We start from the raw sequence: 16,371 nt of genomic DNA on the forward strand, positions 1-16,371 counted from the left end.
GACCTATGTGCCCATTTTTGTTAATCGTGCTCTACTGCAGTGCTTATACTTCATTACTTTTCATAACAAATATTGTACTCTATAATCCACTACATTGAGAAACTTGGTAGATTAAGATTTTAAAACAAATAACCCCTTTACTGCATTATATAATTTAGGTTCTTAGTACAGCAGATGATGAACAGAGCTGCATTATATAAAAAGGAAGTAAGGAACTTTTACTTGAATATTTGTTATATTAAAGAATTATAAAACACCAAATCACACGTGCCAGCAATCTATGTACATACCCGTCACTAAACTGCGGCAAACCTGCAAAACAACACTGCTTAGTCTAAGAATAACACACCTTCATTAACATTAGCAGTAGCAATGTACCACATAAGTGTTTTACTGTTTCTTTCTGGTATTTTTACTCATAACATTTCATGGTAGCAAATGACCACTCTGAATAAACATATTTACTGTAAAGAATGTTGGGCCAATTATGACAGAGACTGATATGTTTTAGATTTTTATTTCAATGACTGATAGTGATTACAGTCACGAGGTAAACAAAATGAATGAGCATTATATATTATATTTGCCATGAACATAGCTCAACAACAATTTATATTAAGTTATTTACTGTTTTGAAACTTTAAAACTTCAGGTGGTGATTTGAACAGTATGGTACAGTGGACCTAAAGTGGAAGCATTTGAATAACTGTACTGTAGGTTTATGAATGAAGACTGAAGGAACATTATGAATGAAGTTAGATGAAGTTAAAGTTAGAATTACACTTGAATGTTTCTGAGTTCAGTCCATTAGATGAATAATGCCATCCTTTTCTTGAACCTGAATATATTGGACAGAAAAGTTTGAGTGAGAATACAGAAACCAGGTGAGGTGGCTGATAATGTCAGTAATAGATTCACGACATAATGATCCAACAGAGACTAAAATAAATGATTAGGTTTAGCCATGGTGCTTGCATTTCAAAAGCATCATCTTTGTAATAAAGTTGAAGGGACAAAATTTCTGATTAGAACAGTGCTGCCACCTCCAAAAATATATATTTTATTGTCTGCTCCACAGGGCAGGGTATACACACAGTTCTTCTGGTACAGTGTCAGCCACTCTCCTCGTACATAAAAAGATATGCTTTAAAAAACATTTTTACAGACATGTATAAATCTACAAAGCTATAATGCCAGACATTTCTTACATTTTATGGTTTACATCAAACAAAATATTGCTTGTGCTATAATGCATTAAGATAATATTTTTAAAAAATTATACATATTACTAGATCTGTACAAAATAAACCATCTCCAACGAACCCTTTGTCTTTACATGCATTCAGATGCAAAAATGGGAATGGTGTGAGAGCTGGGAACCAATTAAACTGCAGCTGAATGAAACATGATTACTCTTTTGAAATGCTGGTATAAACCATTCTTTCATTTAAAGCAGTGATGCTTGTGAAGAATTCCAATGACCTTACCTTGTGTTTTCATAAGTTAGGCAAGACATAGCTTAGTATTAATCTTCAACAAGTCATGGTATGTGTGTTTTTATAGAGGTATGAAACAAGTTAATACTGTCTAAAAATAGCGTGAGCAATGGAGCGCAAGTTTTCCTACTTCATTGCTGTAGCAAGCTTGAAAAATGATGTCAAACAGAGGAAGGGAGATTATAACCATTACACAATTTTCAAAACAATATACAGATCATCATGTATATCTACAGTCTTTCCATGTCCATGTAAAGGCTGAAGTATTGCAATAATGTGGCTGTGTTGACTTCCCAAGTTGTGGTCCAGAGATTGATCAGCTTCATCTTGTTATTCCTGAAGCATTGATAGGCTGCTGTGGGAAAAGTTCTTTGTGATCATTGTCAACCTTGGCATTCATTTAGTCCAAGGTCAAAGCTAATTACATTGACTGAGAGAGATATTATTGGTAGGATGTGCTGATCTGTGAATGGCTGAATTTTTACGACAGTAATTATCTTCTGCCTACAGTCCTCCTCTGTAACAAATTAGTGAAACAAACAATAAAAAAAACACTGGGATTTGAGTATGCACTCTGACATAGATTGTTTTTGTTTAAGTTTGCAGAGGCCCGTCATGTAATTAAAATAAATAACAAAACAAAAAATAAGAAATAATAAAGTGGAAGTATAACTGCTTTTCAAATTGCCTGGGGTTACTGAATAAAAAAGATCAGTCCACAAAATCCCTTTAAGGCAAATGGATATCTGGTGAATATTAAATCCCATGTGATACATTCACTGCACAATTCCTGGTCCTCTTGAATGTATAGGAAGGGGATATTTATAATATTCTGTGCTGGGTGCAAGTGTGTGCTTTTGTATGCATGTGTTTGTACATGTATATAAGGAAATAGGTTTGGACAGTGGTACTGTTGGGGGTTTTGTGCCAGGCCCTTGGGGAAAAAGGCAGAGCCGTGTAAAGTGATCTTTGAGGGAGCAGAATAATCCAGCGGTACAGCAGTCACTGTGTCAGTCTCTTGCCTTTCGAAGCCCAGATTCTGGGATTCCTGGGATGCATTTGTGTGGCTGGGCAGACGCCACAAAGCCTGGCAAACAAGTGCACTTGTACGATCCTTCTGTGTTGGTGCACTGCCCATTCTGGCACAAGGGCACCTTGTCACTGATGTCCTCACACTCGTTTATGTCTGTAGGAAAAGACAAAAGGAATTAGACAGCAGGGAGATTTTACAGCTGAAACATCTGTCTCTGCTAAACATCTGCTGAGTGGCCTTCTGGGTATGAGAGGTGAGAGGTGGGATACTGGAATGCTACAAGAATTCATACTTATAATTTAACTTTAACTGTCCCTCTTCCTGTCACCCCTTCCAAACTTCTATTTCTTCTATTCTTCTTTTCCCATCTCTTTCTTTCTTTTTCCATTTGTTAATCTTTGCTTTCTTCTCTTCTTTCTTCCTTACTTTTTAACTGAAATTATTTTTTTCCCTTACAGGACATTTGATTGGACCAATCAATAAGCTTTGATAATAACTGGCAGATTCACCTTTGATGAAAATAAGCTGCAGCCTTAAACATAATGCATGTGCTAATAAAAATCACGTAACATGATAAAAAAATGGACTTTGAGACATTATACAATCTTGTGAGCAACAAACAGCATGTTTCAATTAATTCCAAAAAAGTTCACATTTGGAGTTACAAGGTTTTCTCTCAGCACCAATGATATATTGCATAATATCTTGTGTTTCTTTAATCAAACATTGCTGCATGTCAGCTGGAGAGGATCTGAACTTGATCTTTAGGACCAAACAGTTCAGAATTATATTAAAATTAACAATGCATTATATTGCCTTTTGGCCTTCAAGTGATTGTTCTTCCCATTCTTCTGCATGGGAGGTCTGATTGTCATTTCACAGCAGTTAATCTCAAGTTACACATTTTATGTTTAGGCCATATTCTGCTGGGGAAATGCTAGGGGTGATATTTATATAAGGAAACATGCCATGAGTTGTTCAGGTCCAACATGTTTCCACAGTTTCAGAATTAAATCACTTTCCTTGGGAAAATGGCTGGCCTTGGGAGTTGATAAGCTTCTATGCAGACAGAATATTGTAATCATTGGATTTTATTACAAGTCTCACTTTCTACAAAACAAGTGGAGTACACATAGACACTCTCATCTAAAACACCAAGTGGCTACAATTCAAGGCCTCCTTACTCTTGGCAGTGTGCACGTAGGGAATTTCAGACACTACACCGCTTTCATTACTTTCCCATAAAACATAACTTAACGCAAAGTGGTTAAAAAGTTTCTCTTTGAGCTTGAAGATAAATTGCATGAAGAGTTACCTCACTGCAATTAATCTAAGACCTGGCCCCAAAAGGAATAAACCTAATGGAAGAGTGCAATATGGTTGGATTTCAAGATTCAACACCACATTTTGAAACTAGATTGAATGACATTATCCTTTATTGGTTCTAGAAATGGCCTAAACATTGTTACTTGAACTACAGTCTAATTGTAGGTGGTCTGTTGAGTAAGGTATCCACCTGTACAGGCCATCTTGCTTAGGTCAAGTTCATATCCATCGAAGCAGTCACAGGTGTATCCTTCTTGCACACGAACACAGCGACCATTGTCACACCCATTTAGGATTCCACATTCCTCTGATTGGAGACCCTCAAAACCATTGTAGTGCTCTGATTTGATACAGAAATACAGTATGTAAGAAAATACATGAAAAGTTACATGTTTCTATTGAAAAAGACTATAAGCTGGTGGGAATTCCTATTCTAGAATAGTAATGCTTATCTACAGTAAATGCAGCCCTAAATCCTCAAGTGAGAACTCAATCGAAACTCAGCCTGTGAACATTTATCATGTTAGATTTTTAAGGATATTAACTTAAGTTTCTTGCTTTAACTATCTAGTGTGAAACCTTAATTTAACAAGGCAATAATAAGGTCATGTGGTTTACATGTACTGCAATATATACTGTCATTAGCAAAGCTAATAATACATTAAACTAAACTACAAACCCAAAATACATAGTATTGTAGAAAGTAACATTTGCAAATTTTTACTTTAATTTTAGTAATTTCCCATCTATTTTTATCTAAGAAGGCTGCATATACTTACCAGCACGAGAATCCACTGGTTGTGGCTGGTGCTCCCGTGGTCGCAGGATGGGCACACGGACAGGTGGCTGCTGAATGCTATAGTCATTGTTGTTGAAGGAAGGAACACTTTCTGGAATGCCATAACTGTCCCAATATGGAGGACCAAAAGATTCTGAAGTATCCTCTGCACCCTCACCATACTCATATCCAAACCGCTCCCGCAGACTGTCTGTCCCTCCTCTCCGAGGCAGGTTGCACATAATTGCATAGTCATCTGATTGCAACAGTAGACAGGGTGGAGTTGCATTTCATATATTTACAACAGTTATGCGTTATTAAGTGTGTATAAAGAAAATAATTATTAACCAGAGTGTCTCATTTGCATCCTGTTTCTCACCAGAGTCCTTCTGGGGACAAAAGGCACACTGTCCGCTCCAGGCTAAGCCGTACAGGCAGCAACACTCTGTGTATGTAGTTATGAGCCCCTGGTGGGGGTCTGAACATATGTTGTCCCCCTCTAGACGCTGCCAGCAAATATCCATGTGAACATCATGATTTGTGTCTAGAGTTTCTGGGTGACCAAAACAACAACAACAAAAACAACACTGACATTATAGGAGATACAGCTCTCTTAAATTTCCCAAATCTTAATATCTCAAACCGTCCATTACAATTGTTAATTAAAATTTATGCATCTTTAATAACTGGACTGAATCCTTAACCTCAGTTTTTTCCACTCTGATGCCTTATTAATAATAATGCTTTTCAAACTATACATTTTTACTTTATAGTATTATTCAAAACACAAAGAACCAGTTATTACAAATGTGTGTCACACCTTCTGTGGTGTTGAGGCCAATGCAGCGCTCCCTTGTGCTGTCTAGGACTAGTGGAGGACTACAGAAACAATTGAAAGACCCGGCTGTGTTCACACATGCCCCGTCCTCACAGGCATTCAAATATTCACACTCATCATAATCTGAAATCAGATAGACATTATAACATGAAGAAATGATCTTTTAGAAGTGGCTGGGTGCAGCATGCAGCATTTTAATCATTAGCAGAAATTCATTACATATTAACTACACTAAAAATTAGAATAACTGTAACAGACTCTGAAGACATTTACAGTACATTTTTGTTTATACGCAACTGAATCAGATTTTCTGTATACTATGTGAACTTCTGAAGTTGCAAACTTGCTAGGGATGCTGAATAGATGACATAATTAGAGATAATTATTACAATTTCATGTCACTCCCCATTTATTTGTTATTGTTATATTGGTGTTTTTAAATGATGATGTAATTTCTTACCCACACACTCAAGCCGGATGTTGTCATAGTAGAAGCCAGAGGGACAGTAGCAGGCGTAGGTAGAAAAGAGGTTGGAACACTTTCCATTCTTACAAATGTCAGATCCAAACATCTCACACTCATTTGCATCTAAAGAGAGATTTACACCTTCACATTACTTTATTAATTAAATTGACACAAACAGCACTGATTCTGAAAGAAATTGATACCCTCTTTAAAATGTCATTTACTCCTCTTATAAGAAGATGGCAGATATCCCATTAAACCTTGGCTGGCTGTAGAGACAGCCTAATAAATATGGTGAGGGATTATGTCTGTCTATCTGTTTTTCAGTTGTATTGCAGTAAATAAAACAGGGGCTGATTGCACCTCTTGATGGCAATGTAATGTTTTGTGTGAAGAGAAGCTGTAAAAGCATATGGATATCAATAAAAGAAGTTTATGTTAATGACAGAGAGATTACCTATGTAAGGGTGCTGTTCTTCAAGTCTTTGTGTAGAGGAAACAGGTAATAATCCACTGCCATGAGGACACAACTGGTTAAAATCATCTGGAAATAATAAATTATTTCATTACTGAAATTCAAGAGGAGAAAAGAACTGGTAATAATATGTCAACACGCATCTTGAGCTTCTGATTGTACCTCTTCCTGGGACAGGACAGGGATGGATCTCACAATTATCTCCCCAGCCTGCTCCCACTGTGCAACAGCATTCCTGCTTGGTGGTGTTGCGAGACAAGACATTGTCACAGAAGTTGGCATCATTCAAGTTGTAGTAACACTCCTTCCTCTCTTCAGATGAGAGAGTTGAGGAGAATTGAGGGTCTCGGATCGCAGGTTTCCCGGGAATATTGGCTGTTGATGAACAAACAAAGTGACGCTTTAGGCCAGAAGTCATGGGAATATTCATGAAATTACCTGTAAAAACTGCATGAATTTAGTAGTAATTTAATAGGCAAATGCTCACTGATAGAACAAACAGTGTAAATTCAAACCTCTATACTGAGGTAAGATAGCTCATTACATAAAGTTCCAGTACATCCTACAGTCTAGTAGCACACCAGCATCAGCCAGACTCTGACCCATGCCTCCAGAAGGTAGTGCATTACCCTCATCTGCCACTGCTAAGTCTGCTCATTTGTCTAAATGCACAGGCTCAGACATTTCACCCTTAAGCTGCCGGCTTAGCCAAATGGAAACACTGGGGTGTGAGCCAACACACCATTCATTCTCACATGATTGATTAACACACGTCAAAAGCAAACAGTGGTATGTGGCAAAAAGGTTCACAAAGGCATAACTAGGGTTTAGTGACGAAGCATAAAAAAAAAACACCCACAGAGGGCAAGCCACTTAATATTGCAAATACACCCAATTCAGGAACACATATATCTATCAATTAGGAGATGTGATGACATTTCTATGAGTCAAAAAGCCTGTTCTGTCATTCTAAAATTGCAATACATTGCATATTCATAACCTTTTCACATAAGACCATTAGAGGATGGAACAGAACAATGTGTCTTTAGTCATAATTGCAAAAAGCTACACCTTATCCTTGTTTGTCTTGGAGGGAAAATGAGTTTATAGTAAGTTGGGCATTTGCTTTTGGCTCAGCTGGTGGAGTTACTTCATCATTCATCTTGAGGATTAGGCTAATACAATTTTTTGCAGGCAGCCCACCCAACCATAACCCTAGCATATAAAACAAATGGAGACATCCAAGTCAAAAGATACTGTATGAGACATTACATCCACCTCGTCACCCTCGTTGTTTGGATACTGAGACAGCCCATTAAATCAGAGAAAACTCAGTCTCTCAATAATGGGATCGAGAATTAAGTCCAGTGAGTCACTGTGAGTGCTAGTCCTGCTCTATTACCCAGGGAGCGGCACTGGCTCGTGATGGGATCAAATTCCTCATTGTCGTTGGGGCAGATGCACAGGAAGCTCCCATCGACGTTCTCACACAGGGCCTCCTTGCACAGTGCCAAGCTCATCTCACACTCATTCACATCTGAGAAAGATGGGAGAGAAGGGCGTGAGGTCAATAAAGGATCAAGCACGTACACATGTGTTCAACAAGGTCAAGGCAAGGTCATGCAAAGACACTGATTTAAACTAACCATCTCATTCATTCCCGAAACATTCAGTGGTATCCCAAGAAAAAAGTGAATGATAGATATGTATATGCATTTTTTATTAAATAACATACAGTATACTTAAAATTTGTGCAATCAGTCTTTTTTATGAGAGAGACACTTTTTGCCAGTGGTAGATATCAGACTTTGGAACACACATCTTCTTATCTTTAAATATAAATGCTACATTTGCTAAATAAAGGTAATAGACATTGTTTCATAGTTGCACACAATAACTTTCAGGAGTCTAGTGATATTATTTTTTTTTTTAAATGTGCTACAAAACCCATGAACAGACAAAAGTTAATATTGCATTTACATGTCTAAACACTCTGATTTCCTTGCCTTGTTTGTGACTGTCAATTCTAAGCCCATTAGTTCCATCTTTAAAAATTGCTCACAAATATTTCCACTTTCAGTTGATTGTCAGCAAAATAATTCTGAAACTGCTGGGGACTATAGTTTATAACAAGTTGCTTGAACAGGACTGTGAAAACCTTCTCCCCGTGTGGAGGTTGTTGGTGATCTGACTGACTGTTGTTTTGGGGTTTTCACAACTTCACAGCTCTCGATTTTGTCTTTAGCTGTTGTTTTCGAGTGTATTGCTCAGTACACCAGTGGTTTCATTCTTATTCCAGAAATTCCAAAATGCAATGTTTGTGCTATGCCTCGGATACATTGCCCCCTTTTTTCTCAGTTTCAAAATGACTTTCTTTTGTCTTAATGAAAGCTTTCTGTTCTTCAGATTGCTTAATCGTTTTTGAAAATACCAAATACAGTCTTCACGGGTAAAACCCAAGGCTACAACCAAGAATATTCATTTTGAGTTTTGTATTCTAAAAACTGCTAGAGTGCCTTGGAATTTTTGTTATTGAATTTCTGCTTAGTTCATCGTCGTTCTACTTATCTAGGTGTAAACGCCATCGAACAAAAACCACAATTTTGAACTTTCTGATATCATGTGCTTTTAATTGTAAATCCAGTGTCTTCAGTGTACAGCAAAAAGAAATAAATTGGCCTTTTCATTCACTTATGAAGTAGACTTTAGCTATGGCACTAGGGAAAAAGCTATAGGCTATCACGCTTTAGCTAAACTAGGGACACTTGCTAGTAGGATCAGCTCATTGCTAGTTTTGATACTCTCGTTAGATTTGATAAGAATAAAGAACTAGAAGGTATCCCAAGGCTTAATAAGTAGCTCACGCAGGAAGATTTATTGGAGAGAAGTTACTCACCAACACATCTGCTCATATCTCCAGGTGGGTTGGTGTAACCTTGGTCACACTGGCAGTGGAAGGAGCCATCTGTGTTCTCGCAAAAGCCATGGTTCCCACAGATGGTCTCATTGACACATTCATCAATGTCTGGAAGGCAAGAGCACAGAGACAGGTGAGCACAATCTTAATATTTACATCATCAATCTGCACAATACATTTTCAACCTGCCTCTGTAAACGCAACTCTGCTTTTCCAAAATAAACATGACTACCACTCAAACCCCACAATAACAACAGAAATCATTGTCATCATAACATGTCAGACACGGTGTATAAATTAGACAATTCATTAAGAAGGTTTTCAAACTTTGGTTTGTGTCAACACAAGGTATTTTCAACACTGTAAACTGCAAGTGAAAGTTCTTTGGTTGTGTTAATGGAGTGAGAAATGACACTTAGGTCACTGGGATGTTGGCAACATGTAAGAGATGGAGGAGTTTACAGCTTAGGCCCAGCATTCTGCATGCATCCATGCTTGTTAAAGCAGTTGGAGAAAAATGGCTAAGAATGTGTTATGAAGAGATTTTTGACAGTGTTCTGGCAGGGACTGCTTTCCATTGTAGTCAATGAAACTGTGTAAACCCCTTTTAAAGTGTCTGACATCATCTGTAGATGTAGAAAGTACTATGGAATGATTCTGACCATTTTGTAAGACTTGACATTAGTCCAGAATTGTACTTTGTAATCAAATTTGGCAGGTGACAGCCCATAGTAGTTACTTGTTTGCATGGTAATAAATCATAAAACAAGTTTAATAAAACCACTGGAGGAATTCTGCTATATGTCAGTGTAAGTGGAGAGAGCATGATGTGGATATTGAGCCTGTTAACACTGGACTATCTAACAGCACTGCTGGTTCTCTACCACTTGCTGTTTAAAGGCAACGTTTGTTATCAATGTCTTGCACACATCATTTTGCATTTCTAGATGCCTCAAGTGTAGTTCACAGGCCAAAGAAAGATACCACTGGAGAGAAAGTCTGATTGTAATTGTTAAAAAGAACAGAGTTTAATGATCACAGTTAAGTCATATGAAGTCAGTATGACCTGCCACGGTTCAGTGTTAACCTAACTGTATTATGTGATTTTGTTCAACAACATATGGTAGAGACCACATGTTGTTCTTGTCGGTTTGGTTAGGTTAGGAACAATATGATGAACAGGTCATTCATTTGATATAAACTTTTCAGATTAAATTAGATGACACACTGTCTGTTTTTTCCTAAACATTATTTGATTTTCTGTGGATTTTTTGTTTCATAACAACCCTTTATGTCTATTCTATTCAAAATTTCCATGACTGATAGTAACTGCTGGAAATATTACAAGATTAGGAAAAAACAAAGATGCATTTTCGATTGGGAAAATAAAATTACAACAATTTTAATACACTTGATACACTTGATCTTTATTTCTGTATCTACTAAAGAAAGAACCAGATAAACCTCAAACTCATTTGATCTGAACAGGGTGTCTGTCTTCCCCACTAACACAGACAAGTACTTTCTCTGGCTTCCTAGGAGACTAGTCCTCTGTCAGTGTTTCTGTCCTCACTTGGCCAATTCTCATGCCTAAGAGGTCAGAGACATGGACGCCTACAAGCTAATAAAACTGTGGAGTCAAAATTGTCTTTGTCATTTGTTAAAATTTTTAACAAAAATGCTGAAAAGAACCAAAATTGTTAGAATAGACTTGTGGGTTCAACACTCTGTATGTGTCACATACTGAAAAACATAAACCCACCAGATTTGCATTTAGCAGCTAAGGAATGAGATGCCAAACTAGTGTAGAAGAAGTTGTTTAATTTGGGGGTACTGTGAGATATTGCATGTAATTGAAAAAGACAATTTCGTGAATATTCCCATTGCTCAATCAAGAGTATTCAATATCATAATTGAGGAACATTTGTTCAAGTTTGAAGTGCTTAAATGAAGTTAGGAATGTTGAAATGATGCCTGCCGCTGACTGGCCAGTCTGAGAGGAAGGTGTTGAAAGCACTCTGCTAATATATGAAATAATCAGGCTGCAGGCAGCTTTTCTTGGGTAATATGGAACAAAGATTAGTAAGCATTACTTGATCAGCCATTGAGAACCATCATCCAAGCCGAGTCCGATTACTAATCACAATTATAATGGTTTGCTGGAAAAACTGAATAAAACAAAATGAGATAACTCCACTGAGAGGTACTCTCATGCAGCATGACGTGGGGTTGTCTTTCTTATTATTTCCATGTAATAATCTGTTACTTCAGGACTCATGCAGTGCAGTAAATTATCTGAAGGGAAGAACTGACGAAAGGAAGTGGCTGAGAAGTTCAGTTGAGTTGGGAAAGGGTTGATGTTAGGGGTGACCTAGGCCCCATACGCACCTATCGTAATGGTCTGACCCAGAAGGACTTGCTTCCTGGACCCGATGCTGCCATGGTTAGGTGTCGGGAGTGGAATCATTGTGGTTTTCTGTGCCATGTGTTAATATAGAGCACACAGTGGCAGGCAACAACAATATAAGAATCTCTGACTGTTGGCTCACCCTCCACAGCCCTCACTTTTTTTCCCCATATTCACTTTTGGCATCCCCTTTTTTGATTAGACCCATATGCAGCAGTTATTTCACACTCAACTAGGCAAAGATGAGGTGAGGTATTTGTTTTTAAGGGACTATGTCTGTGCGCTTTATCTGACATTGCATCTATATCCCGGTTTGGCCTGACAACCATAGAGGTAAAACTGTCTTCTCATCTCTGTGCTTCCAAGATAAAAAAAAAACATCAGCTTACATCTGCACAACAGCATGAGAAACTACACACACATACACATGCACACACATGGTAAAGTCTTTTGATTTCTATATGTTTCCAGGGGTAGGAATTTGGCAAACATTTTACCGCAGACAGTTCCTGCCATAAGGCAAGCCTTATTCAAGACAAGGCGCAGCTTTAGGGAATTTATGAGCATTCAGAATTTATTGAATTAAAGCTAAAAACAATGACATGGAAATGCCAAAATCTACACACAAGTACACACACAAAAGCACACACATATATATGAGATATGCCTGTGTACAGCATCATGGCAAAATTGAGTGCAGTCCCCAAAGCACAGTTGTGGCTGACACACTGTTACAGAAAAAAAACACTGTTTTTCCCTTTTGTATCATAGCCTCTAAATCTAAATGAGAGCCATGAGCAAAGCCAAAGACAGCCGCTGCCCTTTCGAAGGCCACTGAGTAAAAATAAGACAACGCCCCTCATAGAAACTGCAAATTACAGCGTCTGGCTTCTTCTTAAATATTTGATGATTTTTACAAGAAGACAAAAATGCTGCAAAATAACTAAGCTCTCTCCCTGCACTTTTACTGGGGTGTCGGCAGCATCTCACACAACCTCCCATCGCAAGGTAGACAAACCACTATTATGTATAGTGTTGGGCTTTTGGGGATAAGAGTACTTGTTTTCCAAACAGGGACTGTGAGTCAGTGTTGAGCTGTATGAGTACTCATTGTGGAGTTTAGTAAAAACACTAATGGCTGAACTCACAACATAGCAACTGGAGAAAGGTGGTCAGAAGAGGTCATAACTTGGAATCCATACAGATAAGTTAACTGGGAGTTTTGTGGCACCACATACTGTAGGACAATTTGGTCCCACCTAAAATGGAAATGTTAAAAAACCCATAGCAGTTCCTTTGCCCCTAACAATGAGAATGTGTATTTCAAACATACACCAAAGTCTGCTTTACCTTTTCGAACCCATCTGAGCTGCTTAGCAGGGTTTTTATTCAGACACTGACAAAGTGGAGGTAAGCAGCTGGTTTCAATCTGCCCTTATCATTCTACAGGCCCCTGCACTCTTTAGCCAGTGCCAGACAGACATCGTAAAGGGCAGCAAGGAGGGAGCCACATGTAGCCAGGTTCAGGGTGATAGAAGGGGCACAGGTCTGACCAGTCACTGATCACCACAGCAGCAGCATATTCCCCCCTGATTTCCAGATCTTGATAGTCCAATAAAAACGCAGGATCATGAGTTTAGTGTAGTGGCATCTATACAACTGTTAAAATCCCTGGTTTCCTTTATTTAACACAAACACGCAAGCGAAGATGCAACAACCGACAGTTAACCACATGCACACACACAATCACACTCACATACTGTACACACACCATCACCCACAGCTTCTATCTGCAGTCCAAGACATCATTCCAATCTGATGTGCTCAGACTGCTTTCCTCTCTTCGCCTGTCACTCTGGTGACAGTTTGGATCTTGTCTTCATATGAGGAAATTATTTGGCCTTCCTTTGTTTCTCATAGTATTCATAAACCTGACTTGTTTTATGATGCTACAAACACAATACTAGATTACAAAATAAAAATTGATGAACTCAAATTATTGTGCAACAAACCACATTAATGCCAAGCCCAAGGTATCTAGTGCGGCCAGTAAACACATAAAAGGCCTTGTGTATTCTGGACATCATGGAGTTTGAAAGAGTGACTTGTTATTGTACAACTAAGGGTACAGATATAGTAAAAATTTAAATACTCGCAGCCAACAAGGTGACTTGATTCCTCCACTGGGGGTACAAAGAGGCAAGAAACCACCTAAGCTAACCTGACAGTCTTACTGTACCTTCTCTTAAAAGGAGAAAGCAGTGACCAGGTCCACCTTGTGTCTCTGCCAGAAGCACTCTATTAGCTCCATTGTCAGGAGGATGAGACTATTATGGACTCCTGGCCTCACAAACAGTCTCCAATGACGGTGCAATCTTCATTCTAAAGTGCTGCAATTTCAGGGGCCACGTCTCCTCATCTTACCCATTGCCTCTTGTGTGAGAGGATCTGGAATACCTGATAGCTTTTGATTCACATCAGGCTCTTTTTGTTTGTATGCCAAACAGAAATCATTATCAATGCACAAAGGGAGCGTTATGAAGAATATGTCAACAGTAAGTTGCTGTGAGGCTAAACTCTCCCCCATATGGTATAAGGTGGCTCAACATCTTAATTTCTCCACTCACCACAGTCTGTGGTTTCGTCTCCCTCTGTGCCAGGCTGGCAGCCCGTGATGCACCGGTAAGAGCCGATGGTGTTCTCACAGCGCAAGGCACCACACACTGAGCTTCCGAACTCCTTGCACTCATTCTGGTCTGTGGAACCAGAGAGAGAGAGAGAGAGAGAGAGGGAGAGAGAGACAGATGTTGGTTAGTAACTGACAAACAGAGGCACAAATGCAACCAGATGTGCAATCAGACATTAACATGGATGCAGGCACCCCAGCACACACACATATTCCCTCCACTGCTCCTCTGCTTCCACTGTAATAGCTGTACAGCATGAGTCGGCCAGGAGGCCTGTGGTGTAGCTGTCCTCAATAAACGCAGCAGGCAACAGGAGTGGCCAAGAACAATATTATCACAGCAACCAAAGAACTTGTGAAGGAGTTAAAGGGAGACGTTCCAGTGGGAGAAACACCTCCTGCTTACAATAGGGTCATTCATACCTCCCTCAAGAGAGAGAGTTCAGGCTCCAGCCATGTAATCCAGGCACCCCTCAGTCCTGAGAACATGGAGGAAAACCCTAAGGTTTGGACACTTTCATTAGAGCCACACCCCTGATGGCTATTGACAATCAATCATACCCACGTGTGCGATTCTGTGAAAGCCTAAATACAGTGTGGCGATCAAACAGCTGATGCTGAAACTTCAGGGCAGTGTTTGGGGTCAGTGATAACAATAACAAACGCAACAAGACATCACAAGCAAGATTTATTCTGTCTTACCTTCACAGTCAGCTGTGTCAGCATTGAACTTGAAACCAGCCTCACACAAGCACAAGAAAGAGCCATCAGTATTGAGACACTGACCACGGATGCACACGTCGTCTTTGCTGCATTCATCCACATCTACGGCAGAGAGAAGGTGAAAGGAAGGGCAGGAACATTCCAGTAAGAAAAATAATTGCAGAAAAGGTGAGCCAAGATGAGTTACATATTGATTATGAGTAAATATCCTCATATATCCTCTGTCTTCATTATGTCTACAGGGAAACACCACTCTCTTCATAACTATCACAAAAAGAATGTGTAATCAAGCGCTTGTCTGAAAACAAGATGCATTGGCCAATTCAGAGGACTTTATTGTATACTGGCAAACAGGAAACAAGGGAGGAACAAAACATCTTCCTCCCTTTCAGGCTGAGAACATTTCCCTCCAACTCGTAAGAATTAATAATGAATGCGACATGCTTGATTAGCTGTAGATGTGTAGATAATTGCACCATTACAACATAATTTGAAAGGTACTTGGACCTGGGGCAAAATAGCAGGAAAGCAGGGAACATTCCTAGAAGACTGTCTTCCTCACAGACAACAAGGTAATTAGTAATTTGAAAGTAACACTAGCCCTAATATGTAAATACAAAAGTAAACATTAATTCAGAAAATCCCAAGTCTGTTTTGAAAGGTGATGAAAACAACTTGTTGAAAATAATTTTGGTTTGTTTCTGACTGATGTCACTCCTTTTTATGTACATTCTGGCATCATTTTGACTAAACCCATCTTTCATTCTAATAGACTCACATATACTCCTCCTCCACTCATCTCCCCCAGTAGACTCATGTCAGAGAGGTCTGGCTTTCATTGTGTCAGCAGTATGCATTCAATGGCAGACTGGAAGAAAATATATGACAACTGCTGATTTATAAGATAATTATACCTCCGTGTTTACAGTGGCTGGCAGCCAAAGTACCCGATAGAGGCTGGGCAGTTAGCTCTGAGTCTGAGGATGACATCTATGGTGCTCCAAGACCAAAGCAAGTGAAAGAATTTCCTTGTGCAAGGAAGGACTAACCCTAGTCCTCAACTGTAAATCAACCATGCAAATTACAGAACCATGCCAATACATTGCAGGCTAAGATCCAAAACGTGCAGGCTTCATATAATGTCAGTATAGACATCCATAAGTTAATGTAACTTCACCTCTTGATTGCAAATAACACTGATCTAATTCTAACATTCTGGCCAAAGT

General features: G+C 38.9%; 1 protein-coding gene across 3 annotated transcripts in view; it reads right to left on the reverse strand.

Moving 5' to 3' along the window:
• Window positions 1–498: 498 nt before the first annotated feature.
• Window positions 499–16,371, reverse strand: part of LOC137101404 (latent-transforming growth factor beta-binding protein 2-like) — a 77,072-nt gene continuing 61,199 nt past the window's right edge. For all 3 annotated transcript variants that reach the window (XM_067479809.1, XM_067479810.1, XM_067479808.1), the window contains 12 exons: window positions 15,125–15,247; window positions 14,364–14,492; window positions 9,309–9,437; window positions 7,815–7,949; window positions 6,575–6,787; window positions 6,395–6,481; window positions 5,932–6,060; window positions 5,454–5,594; window positions 5,013–5,186; window positions 4,635–4,889; window positions 4,046–4,195; window positions 499–2,682 (listed from right to left, as the gene is read on the reverse strand). In XM_067479809.1, coding sequence (XP_067335910.1) covers window positions 2,507–2,682; window positions 4,046–4,195; window positions 4,635–4,889; window positions 5,013–5,186; window positions 5,454–5,594; window positions 5,932–6,060; window positions 6,395–6,481; window positions 6,575–6,787; window positions 7,815–7,949; window positions 9,309–9,437; window positions 14,364–14,492; window positions 15,125–15,247 — 1,841 coding nt within the window. In that variant the 3' untranslated portion in view covers window positions 499–2,506. The remainder of the gene's footprint in view (window positions 2,683–4,045; window positions 4,196–4,634; window positions 4,890–5,012; window positions 5,187–5,453; window positions 5,595–5,931; window positions 6,061–6,394; window positions 6,482–6,574; window positions 6,788–7,814; window positions 7,950–9,308; window positions 9,438–14,363; window positions 14,493–15,124; window positions 15,248–16,371) is intronic.

This window comes from Channa argus, chromosome 16, assembly GCF_033026475.1.
Source record: "Channa argus isolate prfri chromosome 16, Channa argus male v1.0, whole genome shotgun sequence".
NCBI lineage: Eukaryota > Metazoa > Chordata > Actinopteri > Anabantiformes > Channidae > Channa > Channa argus.